At 39.9% G+C, this 23,206-nt stretch overlaps 3 protein-coding genes across 3 annotated transcripts; all 3 read right to left on the bottom strand.

Moving 5' to 3' along the window:
- Positions 1-148: 148 nt before the first annotated feature.
- Positions 149-1,953, bottom strand: LOC5512523 (substance-K receptor). Its single transcript, XM_048733685.1, has one exon. The coding sequence runs from the start codon at positions 1,936-1,938 to the stop codon at positions 814-816; it is 1,125 nt and encodes a 374-aa protein (XP_048589642.1). The 5' UTR covers positions 1,939-1,953; the 3' UTR covers positions 149-813.
- Positions 1,954-4,694: 2,741 nt separating this feature from the next.
- Positions 4,695-6,083, bottom strand: LOC5512524 (beta-1 adrenergic receptor). Its single transcript, XM_032381971.2, has one exon. It carries the CDS (start codon positions 6,015-6,017, stop codon positions 4,698-4,700), a length of 1,320 nt encoding a protein of 439 aa, XP_032237862.2. The 5' UTR covers positions 6,018-6,083; the 3' UTR covers positions 4,695-4,697.
- Positions 6,084-9,356: 3,273 nt separating this feature from the next.
- On the bottom strand, positions 9,357-21,806 carry LOC5512525 (TBC1 domain family member 19). Its single transcript, XM_032381970.2, has 23 exons — positions 21,457-21,806; positions 21,136-21,260; positions 19,397-19,472; positions 18,622-18,696; positions 18,416-18,485; positions 17,806-17,852; positions 15,792-15,844; positions 15,636-15,696; positions 15,089-15,164; positions 14,758-14,796; positions 14,552-14,664; positions 13,884-13,958; positions 13,289-13,351; positions 12,770-12,854; positions 12,534-12,578; positions 12,358-12,390; positions 12,190-12,259; positions 11,993-12,032; positions 11,788-11,879; positions 10,712-10,772; positions 10,425-10,479; positions 10,060-10,130; positions 9,357-9,734 (listed from the first exon to the last, which is right to left on the bottom strand). The coding sequence occupies exons 1-23, from the start codon at positions 21,547-21,549 to the stop codon at positions 9,666-9,668; spliced, it is 1,587 nt and encodes a 528-aa protein (XP_032237861.2). The 5' UTR covers positions 21,550-21,806; the 3' UTR covers positions 9,357-9,665.
- Positions 21,807-23,206: the final 1,400 nt, after the last annotated feature.

Below are 23,206 nucleotides of genomic sequence, written 5' to 3'. Positions count from 1 at the left end.
CAAAAAATAAAACGAAATTCGCTCATTCGAAATCATCGTCTTTCCCCCTAAAATTATAGTAGCATATATCTCGTTACGAAAACTTTAATTGATTCTATTTTACGTTTGCTATACCAATCAACAAAACCATTGCGATTTAAACGACTTATGTAATATTTTGTCTTTTATTAGTAACTACGCCTTTTCTTGCCTCCATAACATATGTTTATTATTAGGCACAAAAAGTCGGGTTTTCTAAAGTGCTGTTCATTTCGCCTACAAGCTGCATGCTTACAGGTGAATCTAAGGCGAGTCATATTTGCATCCTTAAAGTTTGTTTGCTGTGGTTATTAGGACCCCAACTGGCAAGCTCATATCTCATCTATCACACCTTTTTAATTGTATAATTTCTCAAAGGATAAGATCTTTCAGAGCAATCTAAGATAGAACAACTTAAAAGTCTGACATGAATATGTTTATGAAGCAAAAGCTCCTAGTTTGGTAATTAAAGTCCTTTGCTATGCGTCATGGGTTAATTAAATCCGAAGACAAATGTTTGCCGTGTATTTTGTGAGTTACATAGCGAGTAAATCTAAAAAAATATGCCATTGTACAAAGCGCAAGCGAGTACAAAAAAGCTAGTGCATGACAAGTGAGTTATCAATAAACTTAATAACAATAATAATAAAGTTTAATTATTTCTATCGCAGCTAGAAACTAAATTACAGAAAAAGCGTTAAACGACGAACATTGACAATATTAACAAGGTTAATTTTTACCATATCCCTATTATTCTTGTATTTCGCATTGCGGTTGAGTTTTGGCGTGAGGCCGCTAGATGGCCGTAGTTACAAGATGACCACCGATGTTTGCCTCTGCGCCGCTATCCGTCTGATTAGTCTGCCATGTCCGTGCCCGCGAGCGTGTCCTCGATTGGATCAAACTACTACGCTTGTACTTTATGCCAAGCCAAGGAAACATCTTCCTAAGTCCCTGCCTGTAATTTGCACTGAACATGAAGTACACACATGGGTTTGTCATGGTAGTGGAGTACGCCAGGAAAAGTGCCAGAAAGCGGAAAAGGCGCATATTACACGGTATGTCCCAGCCCCATTCAGTCATCAGCAAAAATAAAAACACAACTTGGGGAAGCCAACTGAATACAAATATAACCACCACCACACACGCGAGCTTTAATACATTCATTCGCGCTTTCTGGTGTGGTCGAAGCTGTTGCTTCACGCACGTTTCGTTTCCGGGAACCTTACGTCGTTTAACGACAACAAAGATTATAGCATACAGTGTAGCTATGACCACAAACGGAGAGACAAACAGAAAAAATACAAGGAAGGCGATATACTTATTGTGCGCATCCTCTGGGAAGAACGACCCCCAATCAATAACACATCTGACGTGATGAGTGTTGTTCCCCGTGTATAGTACACTGAAGTGTAGTTGTGGCGAGGAAATCAAACCAGCTACGACCCAAGTCATGATGATAATGACCGCCCTGATCTTCGTGCTCGTGCTTCGAGCGCGCGTGGGTGTGACCACCGCCAGAAAACGATCGATAGCGATAAGAACCAGGCATTCTATAGACACTGCAGTGCAGATGTCTTGAACGAAGAACACGAGTTTGCAGAGGATCTCTCCAAACGGACCTGTGATCAGCCAAACTCTCGGCGCCAGGAGCGCATCGCTTACAATTCTCGGCGTCGAGAAGAACTGCACAAGCACATCTGAGGCGGCCATGTTTGCAATATAGTAATTAAACGAAGTCCGCATACGAGGGTTTTTTTGGATGATACGGACCACAAGTGAATTCCCTAAAATAGCAAGAAAACTCATAGCGACGTTTGCTGTGATTATGGCGACTTTTGAGAAGTAGGAATCACCAAATGATGGGCCGCAGCCCAAAATGTTACTCGTAGACCCATTAGTCGTGCCGTTAGCAGCCATGATTCTAAGATTGACTTCGGTTTTGGATAGGTCTCTTGCGCTTTTGCTCGCTTGGCACGTTCACTGCATAAATGCCATGCAAGTGTGGGTTTTATTTTCACTATATATATACATGTTTTTTGTCTGCCACCTGCCGTAGTCAAGTCGGAATATCTCATAACCTTCTCCGTACACCACTTCAACTGTAAAATGCAAAATACTCACATTACACGCAACGTTTAAAGTGATTGAATTCTCTGATAGCTCATAAGCTGTGTCTGTCTAGGTTGTCATTTTGAAGACCGTCTGTTTGACAAGGACTGGCTTTTTGAGAAGTTGATATCAACTTTCAAACCATCGTCTTGCGAGTCTGATCATCTCAACATGTATTGTTTTTGTTCGTTTTCGGGCCAGTATTCTCAAAGCCAAACATATAAGACAGCTTGTATCACCAAACTTTTAAGCCAATTCTCAGCTTTGATTATATTTATTTGGTGAGGAAAAATTAATGAAACATGTGGTTTGTGTTCACACTTTGCTTTATGCCCTTGCAACCGAAAAAGACACCAGAAAGGCTCGCCAACTTGTATCCAAGACTATGATGCCAAACTAACCCAAACTAAGATCTGTCCTGACAGCTGTATGCTATTCATGGCTTAGGCTTGCCAACGGATAGACAAAGCGAGTTGATCCCTACAGATAGGTAAAAATGTGTACATTGCACCTTCAAAATATAAACAGTGCCTGTCATGTTTACAAAGTGATAACAAGCAATTTCATTTATCTGGAAAACTTGATTATAAAGCTTGACTTGATATCTTTTCCATTCATTGACTTGATAGCGTTTCGTTAAAGAAAGACTACATTCATCTTTACCCTGGGCAAATTCACCTGTAAAACGTCTTGAAACCTTGTTCCCGAATGTCCCTTATTCCATTAACCATGTTGTCAACATAATGGTTTTAAAAATTGTTTACCTTTTATCTTTTTCCCTCTTAAAGGAAGAGCAGCTCAAACCCGTTTTTCATAACAATATCCTTCAATTCTAGATCCCATTTCTATAGAAATATTATTCCAGCTTCGTTCTTAGTAATTGGAAAAGGAAGCTAAAATTGATAGGCTAGTTAATGATAATCAAATGAATTCTGATTACAGCGTATGGTACAGTGGAAGCACAAGGTGATGATGCATGCCCAATCAGGAGTCACTTGTTTTGGCCATGCCAAAGTGCTTTAACAGGAAATGTTTTTTTTAGAAAAACAACTTGTAATATTTGACAAAGGCACGTTCTGTTTGAGATAGTTAGGAGCTTCTCTTTAATAAATAATCAATATCTAGAAAATCTACATAAATACTTCTATATGTCAATTCGGTTGCTTTCCAAATAACATTACTAATAGAGTTTGTAATCTCGATAGCTTATACCCGCAGCCTCAATTTAAGAAATAAATGTCCGTGAACATAACATATGCATCCAACAAATGCGATAGCATCTACTTTTTAGCCAAATTTCAAATCGAACAGGCAAAAGCTAAAGACACTTCTGATTTCGCCGAAAACTGGGCTTCAGCGCAGCAACCGAAGTTGACGTGCTACAAAGTGTTGACCTTGTCTCTGACGCCTGCGACAACCTTAGCCTCACCATCAGCAAAAGAAAGACTGAGGTAATGCATCAGCCAGCTCCATGCAAATCTTACGTTAAGCCGAACATCACCATCCAAGGGCAACGACTGAACTCCGTGGACATTTCCACCTACATTTGCAGTACATTTTTTCAGGAATGTAGCCATTGAAGGCGAAGACAAAGTCAGACTCGCAAAGGAAGCACTGCTTTCGGCAGACTACACAAGAGCATCTGGGACGGGAGAGGGATCACCACAGATACAAAGATCAAGGTGTACCGGGCTGTTGTGCTTACCACACTGCTCTACGTCTGTAAAACCTGGCAGTCTATGAGCGTCATGCTAGGAAGCTGAAGCACTTCCACACCACCTGCATAAGAAAACGTTTCGGCATCATGTGGCAAGAAGGATCACACTGAGTTCCTAACACGTGCCGACTGCCCATCATCCACACCACCCTAATGCAGCCTCAGCTTTGCTGGTCAGGCCATCTAGCTCGCATGCCAGATGAACGTCTCCCAAATATTTTGCTGGTTGGCGGGGTACATCAAGGAAAACGCTCCCAACGCGGCCAAAAGAAGCGTTCCAAGCAGCCCAAGACAGACGAGCATGTGTTGGCTGGCCAGGAAGAGCAGAGGCAACAGCCCTGCAAAAAGCTTACAGCATTTCCTGTCCTTACTGCCAGAGACTGTTCCAGGCAAAGATTGTCCTCTCCAGCCATCGGCGAACACACCGATCAAGACTTCCTCAGTCCAAGGATGACCTCGTCGTATCCACGGACGAAACACATAGGATTTCGATTGGTTCACCAAAGAAGATCGACAACAAGACAAGTACAACCTTTTTTAAAAGAACGTTTAGCCTAAGAGCCTGAGGCTCAGATAGCAGCAAAATATAGGACGGGCTCAGCCTCGACTCTCGACTGAAAATAAGACGTTCTTATAACAAAAGAGTGTATATAGGCATGGCTGTCAGGATTTCCTGGCCGTTGAAAGAGGTTGGCGCTTGTAAGAGTGGCCGCTTGAAGTATAAATCTCTAGTTTGTGTTGTATGCGAAAAAAAAAATGTTGTCGTTATTCTGTTTTTATTTTAGAGTCTCGTATCAATACCCACTAAAGCATAACTAAATGCACACGTCCCTCCTGTATTTACAGTTGATTACGGGCCAGCTAGTTGTGTGACAGCTGGTTGCGTGAAAACTGGTTCCTTGACAGCTAGTTGTATGACATCTAATTGCGTAAATGGATCCTGGTTTGAGAGCTTCGCATGTGTGTCCTGACCACTTGATCCTGGGTTGTTTTGCAAACTTGAAGGCGAGCTCTCATCTACGATGGTATGGTATGGTAAGGTCGGCCCCGTGTTTTGGTTTGTACTAGAAGCTCTTTCTATATTTGAGTTTGAATTGCCAGCCATCCTCGTTGCCAACAAAAACTTCTGATTGCGCTCCACCATTCGTTCTCTTCTCATAAACAAGAGCTTCACACGTTCACGCACCTCCTGCATACAAGTCAAATAGATGATAGGGTTAACTGCCCCATTCGCAAACGTTGCTATTCCAAAGACATACCCAATGGTAAAATTAGTGATGTAGCTCATCTTAGGTTTTAGAATCATCATGAGAGTATTAAAGACCATATAGAAAAAATAAGGAGTGATGAAAGCAAAGATGAGAGATACCAACATGTAGCTGCCTTTGTAGCGTCGTACGGTCGCCATACCGGACGGCATCTCACCTGAAGGTGAAGTGTGCTTTCGACGTTTTAGGAATCTCAGGATCTTAATGCAGATAGCGCTAAGTATGATGCAAGGGATGTAATACACCGACACTACAAACACCAAGTTACTTATTCTACCTAAAGGCGTCGAGTTGTCAAAGGTACAGAGAAGCGTGTACTTGTCATCTTCAATATCGAAGCTCTTCCTCCTCATGCTGATGTTAGGGATTATTGACATAAATGCACCGGCAGTCCAGGCAGCCACGACCAGCCTTTTTACCACTTTCTTGCTTGGTAAAGAAAAAGGGCGGAAAATGGCGAAATACCGCTCAATTCCTATCACAATTATATTCATCATGGTAATAATGGCAGGGAAGTACATAATGTATCTCACGCAGTGACACGCCCAGGAATTGGGGGTCATCGGGACGTATATTTCTATTATCCCTACGGTAGTGGTTAGGGCGCCAAGAATATCCGATGAAGCTAAGCTTCGGACAAACGTTCTCGTCGTGTTTCGCGTAAACGCTCTATTGTTAGGCGTTTTTAACGGTCTTGTTGCATACATAACCAAGCTGTTTCCCAATAAGGAAGTGATGACAATCAGAATCATCGCCAAGCTAAGAGCATGCGCGATGTACGGTGGAGCTCCCATGTAGACGAAGCTGCGCTCTGATTGGTTGGTAGGAATGGACGAGAAGACATAACCACGCTGTGAATGGTTGGTTAATGTCACGTTGGATGCGGCGTTATGGCCATCCATTCTAAAATGAGTGGATTTTGAGAATAGAAATTCTGCAAAGAAAAGGTACCAGTAGATAATACATATGATCCCGTCACCTTAGAAATTGCGAAAAGGTCAAACTACGGACAGAACCTACAGTAATTTTGGCAATAATTTATTTACAAGAAAAATGAAACTTCCCCAATTCCTTTTGATTGCTTCATGCATTTTCTGTTGTTTCACTCCAATACTCAAACCAACCCACCCCCACCACGACTCGAAAAACATGAGAACTACAAGTGGATTCTAATTCCCTTCAAGTTCCGTATGTATTCAATCTCGATTATGCGAACATTAAAAAAAAAAAAAACAGACAAAATGAGATTGACGCCATTTGTTTTCATGATTACTTTGCCATCCTAAATATTTGTATTGAAATCTCTTCTCGTTTTCTTGGGGATGTTTTTCGCATCATCTTTTAAAAGATCATCAATTCCTGTATTATTTTGTCCAATATCAGATAAAACATTTCAGCCTTCCCCCTTCCAACAAACACAAACTTCCTTGGGTAATAGCGAGGGGCCTGCAGGGGAAAGAAATTATTGGATCAAATTGTCAGATTTATTTACTGGGTTAATACTTAACGAAATGGTGTATGCGGAGTAATGCAATTTTTCGCTTGATCAAACTTTGGTTTTACTTTCTCGTTCCATTTTGAATTGAATTGTGTTTTCTACTTCTTAGTGTGTTCGATAGTTTAATATTTTGCACTTCTGTTTTCCCTCTACTTTGAACATTGAAACACACTACATGCTTAGCGTGCAACACACGGACAAATGCTTACACTACATAGGATAAACGAAAAACGGAGGTCACACATAACGGCAAAAAGCGTTTTTAACCAGCAGAGCTACTAGTAATCTATCAAACAATAATAATTGAAAAACAAGGGGGGTTAATGAGACACGTCAACGAATCTTCTTCTTATTTTTTCATTTAAAGACCTTGCTTCCGTTGTATAAGATGAAAAGTCCAGAAAAAAAGGCATGTCTTGTAAAACAGAAAAGGTTTGAGAAAATAAACATGTGATTGGAATAAAAAATTGTACCATGTACAATGAAATATTGAATAAGTAGAATTCTATTCATTTTTCAGCAGATAAAATAGTATTTTTTTAGGAGATTAACCTTAGGAACTAAACTGGAAGAGACGAGAAAAAAAAGCATGCTTTACAAAATTGGGTCGGTGGACAATATGCGTGATAGCATTTTCCTAACTTTACATATGTTCATTCGGCTATGATAGCACTATTGAACGGGTAAAGCGAAGGGCACTTTCTTATGGGTTAATAAAAACAGCAATTGTCTCACCTCTGATAGCGGGAGAGTTTGTGTCTTCTTGCTTATGAGTGTTTTACGTACGTGCTAAATTCACCGCCTCTAGCATGGGGGGAGGGTGCAAACATGTTGGCAGAGGCAAACTGGGGGGGGAGGGGAGAGGGGGACAAGTTTGCTCTACAGAGCTAAAACGCGCAACGTTACCGGTAGTTGAAATTCAGAGAAAGATGTTTTTTAATCAAAATCATACTGTAATTGGAAATATACAAACAAAGGGAGTACTTATTAGTCGGTGGTATCATTAATTTTTCATAACTTCTTAAAAGTAACGGACATGATTCTGTTTTCTGAAGTGTTCTTGCAAGTTCTGGTTTTTCAGAGTGCTCTTTTGCGAATTTTTATAGAAGTGTAGTTTATAGAAGGAGACAACGCAAAGAGAAGTGAAAAGCAGAAATCCGCTCAAAAATATTAGCGCTGCTAGCATATACTCTATTTCATTAGAACGCTTATTTTGCCGAATGTGTCAGCAATTTAAGGCTAATACGCCCTGTCAAACGAGTACGTTCTTAATTCTCATTGACAAAAAGACAACTTTAGGTTATTCTAGGCCCTTCTAAAGTGCCACAGTTCAGGTACAATTTGAATAATTTTATCATCATCATTGAGTGGGTACAATCATCGCTTTAAGGGGAATGAAAATAAAATACAATTATATTAGTCTTTTTTTAAGCCGAGACAAGAATACACCTATTTCAATAAAGGTTGTCAGTGCGCGAATGGCTATTGCCAAAAGGCAGTTCTACGTCGGAAAGGTGTTTACGTTGAGCAAATATTTGTAAAAATAAACTTAAGCGATGTCAGAACCATATATTAATTATAATAAATGGATACCCGTATATTTTATTCATTTTTTTTCTGAATTCGGAACAAATATTTTGGGATCCATAGGTCCTTTCACTGGTAAAACTGTCATTTGTCAATGGTCATTTGCACTGACAACTCTTTTTGAAATTGGTGTATGTTCTTAGCATGTTCTTCCGTTTTAAAAATTCCAGGTTGAAGGTCCCTATAAAAGTCTCGAGTATAAATAAGAAAATGGGCGTGCAGGCGCCACTGTCTGAGTAAGGCATTTCGGTATACCCTTAAATCTAAAAAAAAAAAAGTGTTGAACACACAGCAGCACACCAGGGTAACAAGTGAATATAATGGAGCACTTTGAATGAAAAGTCTATTAATTTTCATGTCGGTAAATACGCTTTACTTTTCAAATGATCAGCGGATATGTACAAGTACACGACTTGTTATGAGCTCCCAACCGTTTCCGTTATCTCCTTAGCGTAAGTACCAAAGACGAAATTAAGGAGCTGGTATTATTAAAGCCAACAACACAGCAGGCGATTTCGTAAGCTCGTATAAACGAATCCAATCGCCAGTGAATTTGATCGCCGGAACGGACGAATCAAACGTCTAGATATCGGCGAAATCGCCGCCGTGGTAGCAGACAGACCTGGCGACTTTCAGTCGGCGATAGAAATAGAAATTCGTTTGAGCGTACAAAATCTCTACTGTGGGATTGGATGGTCTCGTGTCCAGGCCTATCTAGGTCAGCCCCGCTCAAAAGTGGCCGCGCAGAATAGAGACGCCTGGGACGTGGCTGGTCTGAAAGGTTTTAATTTCCATGCAAAAAATGACAACATTGATCGCCAAAACAGCCAAAGTTGCTAGCCCAGCAATGCTTAGGATGAAAGTATTCGAAAGAGTCCTTTCCATTTAGCTTTACTATAAGACTGTTGTGAAATAAAAAAACGGGCATCAAAAGTTTTGATTAATTAATTTCAAATTTATTAAATTAATTCCATCACAATAATTTCTTATACCGTGGTTCAATATGTTCTTTTACATGTGCAAATATTTTACCAAATTTCAGCCTGGGAATTCACTTTTTCTGTAGGCTCAATTTCCAGATTTTTTCTGCGAGCCGTCCGATGAGGCCTAGCGATTGCTGTAAAAGGAGCCTACACTTGTTCTTGTGTTCAGGCGCTTACTGTAGTGCTATCTAGTACCCCAACTTGACAAATGCTGGGCACAACTCTGGTCCTCTGACATCTATGTCCTCTTCCAGTACTGGTGCTCCTTGTGAGGTCCGAGAAACTATCACATTCAATTTCTCGGGTCCAATGATCCCTCGGCAACATCTGCCAAGTGCAACAGCAGATCGTAGGGTGTGGAGAGAGATTGTGCGGACCATTTTGGCTGATGCCGAAGGTTGATGATGATGTTGAAGATGATAGTAATGTTGGTGGCAGCGTTTGATTGTCAAGTGTCTATTTGGAAGTTAATAGTGCACTTACTACTTCAAGAAGAGTACGTACTGGAGGAGAGAAATGACATTGAGCGTAGAAACATCGGCCAGCACAGTCTAGAAAAGAAACAAACTTACATTATTATTTACATCTTGGTTCAGTGGTGTAGTTACAGCACGGCCACTGCATCCTTGACGCTGGAAATACGTAAGGAATGTTTTTACCAATCACGCCCTGGATTTACAAACAGTGTCCCAAGTCCAAGCGCCTGAATTCTCGCTTATGATTCGCCATAAGACAGTAAACATTCCATACATTTTTTGGAGTCAAAGTTTTACAGGTTGTACTATTATAAAGACAATAATACAAATGATCGTTACTTGTCGTTCAAAACTTGAATCCATATCAGCCTAACCGCGGCTAGGATACTGTGGAACTCACCTGGGCAGCTTGCAAACTTGTGACTTCCATGAGATTGCTACGACGATAAGATAATATAGCCATAGCCATAACTGGAAAAAAACATAAATAAAATAAATAACAAACAAGAGGCTATGCCATTTTTTACATTTATGCGTTATGTAAAAATGCTATACCCCGAAGGTTGTGGTCGACTGATTCGTCCGTGAATTGCTAGGGAATTTTAGGACGTACTTTTTTTTCGGAAATGGTGCTACGCGCGCTCTCATTGGTTGATTAGCGCACTACGCACGCTCTCATTGGTTGATTAGCGCACTACGCACGCACTCATTGGTTGATTAGCTGGCCGTTGATCCCCGTACGGTAAGAGCCAAGTTTTTGGTTACCTGGAAGCAATTCTAGTGAGTCGTATGCAAGTATCCTATCCCACAGAAGGAGAACCTGACAAAATAAAACAACAAATGAGCTTGTGAAGGGGCGAACAAGGAACTGAGGATGGGTTGAAGTAGAGTGATACCATAAGCGGACAGCCTCTATTCTGCAGCGACTACACCAAAGTGATACCAAATGATGTACTTAGATACCTTTTAGATACCAAGGCTGGCAGCTTGATTGTAAAGTGGCAATATTGTTACCATTCAATGATTGAGAGCTCGTACAATGAACTGCGTACCTGATCTGTAGATAAATATCCAGAAAACGCATAAACCATCCAACTAAATACCAGCCGTAGCCTGCAAGAGGACCCAGAAACTTTTCAAACTTATCAAAGGGAAAGCGTCGGAGGACAGATGGAACGGTGGGGACAGAACGAGCGAAAGAAAAATTCTGGCGAGTTTACCAGAGAATCGAGCTCTCAGTAGTTCAATGATAGCCATGACGCCAACAAAAGGGAGGGGGAGGGGTAGTGTTGAGGGGAAAAATAATGGTGTAGGAAAGATAGAAGAGGAGGGTAGGAAGGAAACAAAAAGAGGCAAAGCAATGTAACGTTAAGGTGAGCTGAGGTAAATGGATGAAGTAAGGCAAGGTTAAGGTATAAGTTAAGGCAGCGTAAGGTATAACGCAAGGAAAGGCAAGGTAAGGTATAATGTAAGGTAAGATATAAGTTAAGGTACAAGGCAGGGCAGGGTATAATGGTAAAGTAAGGCAAGGCAAGGTATAACGTAAGGTATGGCACGGTAAGATATAAGGTAAGGTATAAGGCAGGGCAGGGAATAATGGTAAATTAAGGCAAGGCAAGGTAAGGTTTAACGTATCGTAAGGCAAGGTAAGATATAAGGTTAGGTACAAGGCAGGGCAGGGAATAATGGTAAATTAAGGCAAGGCAAGGTTTAACGTATCGTAAGGCAAGGTAAGATACAAGGTAAGGTACAAGGCAGGGCAGGGAATAATGGTAAATTAAGGCAAGGCCAGGTTTAACGTATCGTAAGGCAAGGTAAGGTATAAGGTAAGGTACAAGACAGGGCAGGGTATAATGGTAAAGTAAGGCAAGGCAAGGCAAGGTATAACGTATCGTAAGGCAAGGTAAGATATAAGGTAAGGTACAAGGCAGGGCAGGGTATAATGGTAAAGTAAGGCAAGGCAAGGTTTAACGTATCGTAAGGCAAGGTAAGGTATAAGGTAAGGTACAAGGCAGGGCAGGGAATAATGGTAAAGTAAGGCAAGGCAAGGTATAACGTAAGATAAGGCACGGTAAGATATAAGGTAAGGTACAAAGGTAAAATGGTATTCGAAGGAAGTTGTACTTACGGTGGGGCTCCTACTTCCTTGAGATGATAAAGTAATAAAGGCTCATGAGTTTGAAGAAGATTCTCGAACAGCAAGCATAACGACATTATGCCCTGCAAGACGAACAATTACAATGTTTAAAAAAAAAATCCTCAACTATCAAACAACCGAAAAGTCATCTTGACCCTAATTAAGAAGGAGAAAGAAAAAGATGTTTTAACAGTACCTGGGGATGAGAAGACATGGTATGCAGGCGGAAGAAATACCTGAAAACAAATTAAAACAATTTAAATATTCTGCTATTCATTTTAAGCACAAAAAACAACCGTTACTCGTATAATGTTGATGATGATAATGCTATTGATGATGCCAATGGCGAAGATGAATGGTTTTAATACCTATGATATTATGGATGTGGACTACCTTGTGTACATTTCTCTGAACAGGAAATACATCCCCGGAGCGTGAGAGCACACGTAGCATAGTGGGGCGGCTGGAATTAACCAAACAGCATTCATTACACAAGAAAACTGGCAATCAAAATGGGCTGAAGAGCTGTGGAATCCAGGTCAAATAGCAAGGGTCACTTACCATGCATTGAAAACCCATGGAATGGCATAATACCTGGCAAAAGGTAGGAAACATTATCAAACAAAACAAATACCAGGCTTGGAAATTGTCAAAATAACCTTCAAAAGCAAAATATTAGCTTTCCATATCGATAATACAACAGAGTAGAAAAGCATGAGGTTTGGAGAGATGCTTACCATTTGGGGGATACGCAACAGCAAACTCTTGAACGCCAAGTTTTCCTGATTCGAATAAGAGAATATAGTTTCACACAGCACAAAGCGTACCTTATAAAATGTTAGGTTGTGGGTCACATTTTACTATTGACAGAACGAGGACGTCTGAGGGATTGTAGCTGACCTCCTATCGGTACCAGGGATATTGAAAACAGCACAATACCAATGTATTACGTCTTAACAAAATAAAACTCTACCTCTAATGTAAGACTTAGGAGCTGTGGCACTTGATTGCTGGAAGTGTTTCAGGACAGCAGTATCTCGTGTAAACACTAACATCGCCTGGAAAAAAGGAGAAAAAAATAATTTTAGTACATAAACTAATTATGCCAATCACAAATGCTTATGACGATCTACTCTATATGTCTTATGATTGTTGGTTCATGTTACTACACCATACGTTTGATGACTACTTAAACTTATTGTTAAAATGCCCTCGTCAGCCAAACCTTTGTTATTGTTTTCATTAATATATGATGAATATATATGAAAACATCACATTGGCTTCCACAAATCAGCCGATGGAAATTGATGCTTTTCACAATTGGTACATCGCTAGGATGATAAAAAAGGCGGCTGGCCAAGACTTTTAAGCTGAGAGTGATGACACAAAATAGTATAGCACAAGTGGGGATGGCGTCCTCTCCAATCCACCTACGACAATGTTAAATGGGAGAAACATTTTATAAGTGATAATAAAGGTTTCAAATCTCTACCTGATAAAGAAGATCCTCAAACACAAAGTAGTCATCATCGTTAGTTGCTGTGATCCGAATATCCTAGAAGTCACAAAAAATCAACTTTGGCTGTTTTATAAGAAGGCACCACCTATTTGCTCGCAACCCGCAAATCGCAACCCAAGAGTTTTAGAAGTGAACAGTTCCTGTGTAAGCAGCACCCGTTGCATTTTTTGTATATCATGTTGGGGGGATAAAGTTAGTAGGTCACCAACATTTCTTTTGTATTGTGGTCAACCGAGGAATTTTCAGCGATTCTGGACAATGCTGGCACTATTTGCATACCATGTTCAGCGCCGTAATTCCTAAATGGGTCAGGCGACGAATGGCCCCTTTTCTCCCACTGACCCAGTGTTTTCTAAAATTATAGGAAATGACCAGTAGGGGACTGGCTGTGCCCCCCCCCGTTTTCTTACTATCCCTTAAATTGTGCCTCCCCCATCCCCCCCCAGTTCTAAGATGTCTGTTACAGTCCTGATGTTGGGAGACAGAGGAACACAGTTTGCCTGCGCTCTCTTTCAATTAATAAGTCTCCTTCTAAGCGAGATTCAGATGAAGATTATTACAAGCCTACCTTCATTACTAGACTATCAACCAACATTTCATGCTGGATAACATAACTCTTGAGCTGTTGAAAATACAACAATTCCTGTGGAAAGAGATAGTTAATCTGATTTACATTCTGTTAACATGTCTGCGATCATCTGCAACATAGTCAGTACATCACAAGATATGAAACATAACAAATGATTCAAAGATTCATCATAAAACCATTAAAAAACAATTTGATAAAAAGAAAGTACTGGCATTTTCCCAAAAAAAAAACTAGCAATAATAGCCAAAATGATGTCCAATAACTCTAAATTCTGTCAGGCAGAGCACTTGATGAAGGACTACCAAAATGATGGCCATATCCTTCTTAGAGTTTTATTATGTTTAATCCTTTTTCGACTCACAGAAAAAAAAACTATTGGCCGGAACTGGCTTGTTAAGCTCTCACACAGGTGTGGGGCTATAAATAATATACTGACGAGCTTTTAGAATAAACAGGAGTACACTTACAGGTGTGGGGCTATAAATAATATACTGACGAGCTTTTAGAATAAACAGGAGTACACTTACAGGTGTGGGGCTATAAATAATATACTGACGAGCTTTTAGAATAAACAGGAGTACACTTACAGGTGTGGGGCTATAAATAATATACTGACGAGCTTTTAGAATAAACAGGAGTACACTTACAACATCATCAACCTTGAGACAAAGGATCTGCTTCCATATCTCACCACGGATACCTGACGGGCATCCATACTTAGCAAACTGCCTCGCTGCCATAGCGCTGCCATTATGGACCACTGAATCAAACATAAGGATTAAATATTTACCTAGATCACATTTTGAATTGTACTAATGTTCACATCTCGGTAAAGCAAACAAAACATACAAACCTTTCTTTCCCATTTTGTACCAATCTGTTTCAAAATTCTCTAAAACAGCAAACAAAGACATTATTGTACTGAAAGACTAAAGAGAAACAAAATGTATAAATCCACTAAATAGATTTTTCCACTTATTTCAGCTTGACTAAAAAGCAATCAGGATTTTTGTAGATAATAAATCCAGGATTTGTTTTATTAAGAGTCCACATGTGAAGTGCTTTATCTAATGTCATATATATGCAAACATACAGTACAGTTTTAAACACACTTCTAAATAGACATTGTGCAGTATGTTTTAATAGTAAAAGTTCAAGAATTAAAGGCAGTATACAGAACTCACCGACTGTGTTGCTACCAGTCATGTCATCTACGCCACAATGGCATGTGTTAGGTTCCAGTTCACGAAATGTAGACCGCTATTAAGCAGAAGTGAAGCAAAATCACAGTGATCATTCAGTAATATGAACCTTTGCTCTGTAAGCCTACAGAGCTAATAGCTTACACACTTTCCAAATGTCTGTGACAACACATTATGACTTCACACACATAAGAAGTTGCCATGGGATTGGCATATAAAGGTATGCTCGCAAGGGATTTGTAACATTCATTTAATTTGCTCATATAAACAGACACAAAAAGTTCCCAACTAGTTCTGCTTAACTGGGTTTTCCCTGTATTGCCGCCATAACCCTGTATGTTTCAGGGCCATACCTAAGGTTTTGGGTGAGTGATTGGGGTAATTACTCATTTAGGAGAAATTTACCCGGGGTATGGGAGTGTACCTAGTACGTTATATTCAGTAAAGTACAGTGTATTACTGTCACCACAGCAAACATCATGTTATACCTGGTACTGTCATATTCTGAAGCCCAATTTGATAAACCTACCAACTCATGGAGATCTTTTGTGTACAGGTTCACTTGAACAAGGCCCCAACCCTTGATAGAACTGAAAAAGAAAACAGATAAGTAAAGAGATCTTGGCACAGTGGAGCAGAACTTAGCACAGCAAAATATCTATCAGCTGAAATCATCTTCTCTTACCTAGGTGACTTTCGTAATGGCGTAAAGTTTGGATTCTCCACTGCAACCAAAGCCTGCATAGAGTTCAAGGATAACAGTCAGTTCAAAACTGTCAAAACTTACATTTGTATTTGTTTCTTGGGTGGAAACATTCTCCATTATGGCAATATTCTCCAGGAGGGGAACATTCTCCAGGAGGAGGATATCATACAGGAGGGAAACATTCTCCAGGAGGGGAACATTCTTCAGGAGTGGAACATTCTCCAGAAGGGGAACCTTTTTAAGAAGGGTAACATTCTCCAAGAGGGGAACATTCTTCAGGAGGAGAACAAGGAGAACATTCTCCAGGAGGGGAACTTTCTTAAGTAGGGTAACATTCTTCAGGAGGGGAACATTCTCCAGGAGTGGAACATTCCCCAGGAGTGGAACATTCTTCAGGGGGGAACTTCTTCAGGAGGGGAACATTCTTAAGTAGGGGAACATTCTTAAGTAGGGGAACATTCTCCAGGAGGAGAACATTTTTCAGGAGGGGGACATTCTCCATGAGTGGAACATTCTTTAGGAGTGCAACATTCTCCAGGAGGAGAACATTTTCCATGAGGGGAACATTCTCCATCAGGGGAACATTCTCTAAGAGGGGAACATTCTTCAGGAGTGGGACATTTTCTAGAAGGGGAACATTCTTCAGGAGGGGAACATTCACCAGGAGAACATTCTTCAGGAGTGGAACATTCTCCAGGAGGGTAACATTCTCCAGGAGAAAAACATTCTTAAGGAGGGTAACGTTCTCCAGGAGAACATTCTTCAGGAGGGGGACATTCTCCATGAGGGGAACATTCTTCAGGAGGGTAATATTCTCCAGGAGGAGAACATTCTTCAGAAGGGAAACATTCTCCATGAGGGGAACATTCTTCAGGAGGGGAATATCCTCCAAGAGGAGAACATTCTTCGGGAGGGTAACATTCTTCATGAGGGGAACATTTTTCAGGAGTGGAACATTCTTCAGGAGGGGAACATTCTTCAGGAGTGGAACATTCCCCAGGAGGGGAACATTCTTGAGGAGGATAACATTCTCCAGGAGGAGAATATTCTTCAGGAGCGTAACATTTTTCAGGAGTGGAACATTCTCCAGGAGGGGAACATTCTTCAGGAGTGGAACATTCTCCAGAAGGGGAACATTCTTAAGAAGGGTAACATTCTCCAAGAGGGGAACATTCTTAAGGAGAACATTCTTCAGGAGGAGAACATTCTCCAGGAGGGGATCTTTCTTAAGTAGGGTAACATTCTTCAGGAGGGGAACATTCTCCAGGAGTGGAACATTCTTCAGGAGTGGAACATTCTTCAGGGGGGAACTTCTTCAGGAGGGGAACATTCTTCAGGAGGGGAACATCTGTAGGAGGGAAACATTTTCCAGGAGGAGAACATTCTTCAGGAGTGAAACATTCTCCAGAAGGGGAACATTCTTAAGAAGGGTAACATTCTCCAAGAGGGGAACATTCTTAAGGAGGAGAACATTCTTTAGAAGGAGAACATTCTCCATGAGGGGAACATTCTTAAGGAGAGGAACATTCTTTAGGAGTGTAACATTCTCCAGGAGGAGAACATTTTTCAGGAGGGGAACATTCTTTAGGAGGAGAACATTCTCCATAAGGGAAACATTCTTAAGGAGGGGCTCATTCTTTAGGAGTGTAACATTCTCCAGGAGGAGAACATTTTTCAGGAGAGGAACATTCTCCAGGAGTGGAACATTCTTCAGGGGGACCATTCTTCAGGAGGGGAACATTCTTCATGAGGGGAACATTCTTCAGGAGGGGGAACATTTCTAGGAGGGAAACCATCTCTAGGAGGGAAACAATCTCCAGGAGGGAATCATTCTCCAGGAGAACATTCTCTAGGGGGGACATTCTCTAGGGGGCGAACATTCTTCAGGAAGGGGACATTCTCCAGGAGGGGGCATTCTCCAAGTGTAGATTTCATTACAGGCAGGTTTGAATGTGGAATTATACTTTATACTATTTTAATGTTCTGTAATTACCTCAAAAAAGTCTTTAGGCGCATAGACAGGTTTGATCTTTTCAAATTCTAAAATAGATTTAAAAAACAACACTAAGAATACAGTAAGTGCCACATTCACCTTTTCCATATAAATTTTGCTTGTGAAGACAAGGGATCTGGAACAATCACCCCAAAGTATGTACCTTTGCCCCTACTTAGAGAACAATCGCCCTACTCAGAGAATGATGCGCTAGCTAGTTTATGGGTTACTGGTTGTTAGGAAACCGAGTCGTTAGGAGACCATCTAATTGGCAAAAAGCCTTTATTATTGATAACAAGCTTGTTTGTGATTAAGGTGTACACATGTACAAATGATGTCATTACCCACAAGCTGGGTTTACTATAGTCAGTTTTGTTGTTGCATATGTTCATGACATGCTGTGGAATAATCCATTCATTATAAGAGGACAGTAGCAATCAATAGATCTAAGTGACTGGAAAATTATGAAATAATTGTTGCATTCAGGGACATGAATTGCCATATACATAAGTATTTCACATTGTGGATTCTCCCCTGCAACCTACAGTATTTGAGCTAGGACATAAACAGGCAGTACTTTTACTAAAGAGGAAGTAATAAAATGTCGCACCTTTCTCATTCAAATCTGCTCCAAGCGTCTCAAATGTTGATGCCATGGTGGCCTGGTCAATAGCAGAGCGCTGCAAGAACAGTTAAAAAAATATTGTCACAAAATCTGGATTAAATTACATTATCTAACACTTACATTTTACCTTTTAAATGTCTATTTTTATAGCTAGTGAGTTGTCAGCTTTTTATGAACTGCATTGTTAGTACCTTTCTTGCCAGAGGTAGGCTTAACTCAGTGCACATGCTGTTGACACTTTTCACAATTCTTTTTTCCCATGTGGCCTGTAAAATAATGGAAAGAAATTTGATGGTAGATTATAAAACTAGGAGTTGAAGGAAATAAGAAACAGGCATTTGCCTGTTTGATATTCTGTGTTTTATAAGGATGCACCAAAGTTAGACAACATAATGTACAGTAAGCATTTCCATACTAAAAAAACTTCCAATAATAGCTTGATAATGCGATAGTTGTTAATTACTGACTTAATGAAAGCAATTGATTTCATCTTTGCCATCTGCTAAAACTGCAAAGATTTTGGTGATGAAAGATCAGTTGGTGTTGAAAATATTAGAAATGCCAGTGTAATGCTATTTAAAAATAAAATACAAAAATTAAATTTTAGAGTGTACCAATTTTTAGATTTTTCTCCAAATAATCAACCTGTTTTAAATATATTATTATACGTTTTTTTTTTCTTTTCTGCTTGATTGGCATATGTGGTGTGATACAAGATAACTTAAACTTATTTGTCATGAAATTATACGCTTGTACATGTATGTAATTTGATACCTTTAACGAAAATAGATATGATCCTTTTAGAAAGGCGGACTACTTGTAAAAGCCTGTTAGGGCTTGTTTAGTCCTCCTACCAATTGTAATAAAAATATATGTATATGATAACAATCATTATTATGGTAAATAAATAAACAAACAAACAATGCATTATATGTGGATTAGGATATAAGAGAAAGCCTACTGTACCTGCGCTTTGCGTATGAATGCAAGGGGTTCTTTGGAGTGAGGCTCTGGTATATAAGCAGGAGGTGGAATGGGATTTCTAAAAAAAACATGCCACATGCAGACACTGTTACTAAGTATTAGGTGGATAAGTTGAAAATAATTATTTCCTTTCTTCATTGATTTCTTCTTTTACTTTTTTTTCTTCATATTTTCTTGTTTCAGGGTCGCTCACTTTAAAGGGTATGGAGCGAAAAAACAAAAATTCAGGTTTCCTCTACTGCAAATCTTTTTGGAGGGCTCTGTACAGGACCCGAAATGATCCCAGGACCCGAAACGATCCCAGGACCCGAAATGATCCCCAAAAGTACCCCAACTGATCCCGGGACCCGAAACGATACCGAGGAGTCCCCGAAATCAACCCCACGGAAATGCGGTAATGGACAAAGGGAAAGCAGAAGAAGCACTTCCAATTCTTAAAGCATAATTTAGGGTTGACAGCCAATCTATTTCTAAATAACATGACTTAAAAAACTTAAATTCCAATACAATACTTCTATTTATTACATTGCCCCGGCGGTAAACCCATAAACAGAGTCCAAAACAAATACACAACTTTTAATTGCTACTGAAAGGAGTACAACATAAACATAGCACAGCCAAAGCACAGCCTTGCTCAGAACAACCAAACTTTTGACCTTCGAAACATTTGCAGTTCCAACACATGACTCTGACACTATAAATCTCGTTTCCGGTAAACATCATCCTAAAAATCTATATTCATTTGACAACCAAACGTATTTTTCACCACGAAATCCATGTTCACACGAGCGAATATTTACCGACAGCCGGTTTGGCCGAGAAGATGGAATTACAAAAGCACACTGAGTAATGCACTCGAACAACCCTTTTACTACTGTTGCAAAATATTAAGAGATATGGCTTTTGTTGAAAGCAATATGTGAGTTTTGAATTTCCTTATGTAGTAGTGCGTACACCACTGCATGATTTCTCTCTATCTCTCTTTATGATAGGTCTTTCATTCACCGAACACAAACAAACATTTTCCTACGGGAAAGCAGAGGCATGTCTAATCTTTGGAGACATTCGTTTATGGCTTGTTATGTATGAATTATTTATTCACGCCTGGTTCTTCAAATTACCAGCACGGGAATTTTTATTTGATCCCAATTGTTGACTCAACCAAGCTGTCGAAAGCTGTATTTCCCGCGCAGTCGTATATAAAAATCTTAATACTATGGTTTTAGTTAATTCAAATTTCTGAATAGTGACAAAAATGACGCTTAAATGTTTCATATGTTTTTAAAACTGAAAGCCAATCCTTCCACATTCCTTTTGTTTGTCCATTACTACAATTCCTTGGGGTTCATTTCGGGGACTCTTGGGGATCGTTTCGGGTCCCGGGATCAGTTGGGGTACTTTTGGGGATCATTTCGGGTCCTGGGATCGTTTCGGGTCCTGGGATCATTTCGGGTCCTGTACAGCTCCCTTCAGACAATAGATTTTAAGTTCCCCCTTTATTTATCCTAGTTTCAAAAAATTGAAGCCCTCTATATACAACCACTCCCCGACCTCCCCCATATTTTACTTACTTAGATTTTAGGTCCCCTACTATCCTTCCTCTCAGCCAAACCCCACCTCTTCTGCCTTTAGTCAACAGCATATGGCTTTGTGCGTTGTACACCTCTCCACACCCTCTTGTTTGCATTACTCAATATCTTTTATAATAATACAATACATACACAATCAGTTGCCGGTACACAGCATTCTGTAGCTTAACCTCCCAGCCTGACTCTCTGATGTACTTGAGCAGGCTGGCTCTCATCTCTGATTGGTTCAAGGGAATGTGGGATTTCGCTACCTCTTTCTGCAGCGAAAACAGGTTGTCCTCCATAATCAGAGATCATTTTATTTACCTTTGACAGGTGGAGCATAAGCAAAATACCCAGTGGATGATATTTTATAATAATTCAAGTCAGTTACAGGCACGTATACCAACTGCGAGGAGCACGATTATAAACGATCATAATGAAAATATCACAACGGGGCCGGTTATAGTTTACCTGCAAATCCTTCCTGATTTTCGTGAAGATGGCGCTGTTCTGTAAATGATCTGTCAGCCATTGCACTTTCTCAATGTTGTTGTCCGTTTCCATGTCAAACCGCTTTTTGCTCTCTCTTATATAAATATATTCATATTGAAGTTGCAAGACTTAACTGTCTCTGAAACAAGCTTAATATAATAAACTCTTAAAGTTTTGACAGCTTCGCTTCCATTGTTATAGAGAAAATAAGAGTTTTATACAAATGACGATGTTTTTGACAACAACTAAGCTTTTGCCGCCATTTTGAGGGAAGCAATTTTCCACCGGCGTAGAGGAAGGTTGAGTCTGCTGGAAGTCAGCGGTTTTACGGAACCGATCACCGATACGTAGTCGGAAATCCCGACTGACTCTCTACGTTTAGCAGGCGCGTATTCAGAATTAGCTGAGGGGGGAGTGGACGGGTTGCGCAGGTATCATATAATACCTATCTGAAAAAAATGCCAATTCATGATGTAATTTCTTAGTCCGGCGGTTATGTGTTTGAATTGCGCACTTTTTGCTAAAGTTACCAATTTTAGCATAGTTATAGTTTTTTTTTAAATACCTTTTTCAAGATAGGCTATAGAGCCAAGCTCAGATCGGTTTTAATTCCTAATTAATAAGGAGTATTGATTTGGCCGCCATAAACTACCTTTTTATAAAAATTAAATAAACTTGCACATTTTGATACTGTTTTTCACTAGACAACTAATATGAAAGTCAAAGAATGTATTTAAACCCAATATTTTTTTAAAAATAACCGCAAATGTGTCATTTTTGGAACTTTAAAGGTGATAGTCACCTTCAACCGGAAGTAGTCGAAAGTAAAAGCTCGGACGTTTATTTCACCCCGCGCCCTCTAGCAAACGACACCAATTTTATTGCAGTTGTAGTTTGAAATAATCTTTATAAGATAAGCTATGGAGCCAAGATAAAATCGGCTTTTATCACCGACTAATATGGTTTATTATAATTGCAGCCATTTTGCACTGGAGATTAAATTTGGCATTTTTGAAAGCACAGAGATGCACATCTTGTTTAAAAGTCTACGGGTGTCTACAATACGAAGACCTAAAACCTAATACCTAAAACCTGTGACCCCAAAAGCTACGACCCCTAAAGCTACGACCCCCCAAAAATTTCAGTAATTATTTAGTCTACCTTGTTTCCCAAATGGCTATACCGCGAAAGTTTCATATGGAATCAGTGATCCTAATGAGGTAATCCAGCGAATTTTTTGGTGCTTTTCACGGAGGAAGTATCCTCATGTGCACGCCAATGAACTATTTTTAATCGTCGTTTATTTGTCCAATTAAAAATTGTAGCTGCATACATTTTTCAGACACGCTCCTTTGCCCGAAAAATTATCCCAAAAACTCTCCCGGTAACCTAACAGACCCGGCAATTACCGGTAATTTAGAAAAGTTTTCGAACTTCCTGGCGAGGAAGAGTGTTTATCAAAACAAAGCTTTTGCGTAGCGCGCCGATACGGGTTCCCGACAAGTAAATTATAATTTCCAAAGATTATGAATAGATTGGCTAAATAGTTATTGAAATCCTAGTTTTGTCGATGTCTGTAGACAACTTGCACCCCAACAATTGCTTTAGCATCGACGAAAGAAAGTCAAAGAACAAGTAAATAAAGTCTCATTTTGTAGAAAAACTAATAATTTCGCAAAGCTGTTTATATTTTTAGGCGCACTGTAACAGCCAAATGTCAAATCATTTG

Source organism: Nematostella vectensis, chromosome 10, assembly GCF_932526225.1.
Source record: "Nematostella vectensis chromosome 10, jaNemVect1.1, whole genome shotgun sequence".
In the NCBI taxonomy this organism is placed as follows: Eukaryota; Metazoa; Cnidaria; class Anthozoa; order Actiniaria; family Edwardsiidae; genus Nematostella; species Nematostella vectensis.
Note: the sequence above shows the minus strand (reverse complement) of the source record. Positions and strands in the feature narration are given on the sequence as shown.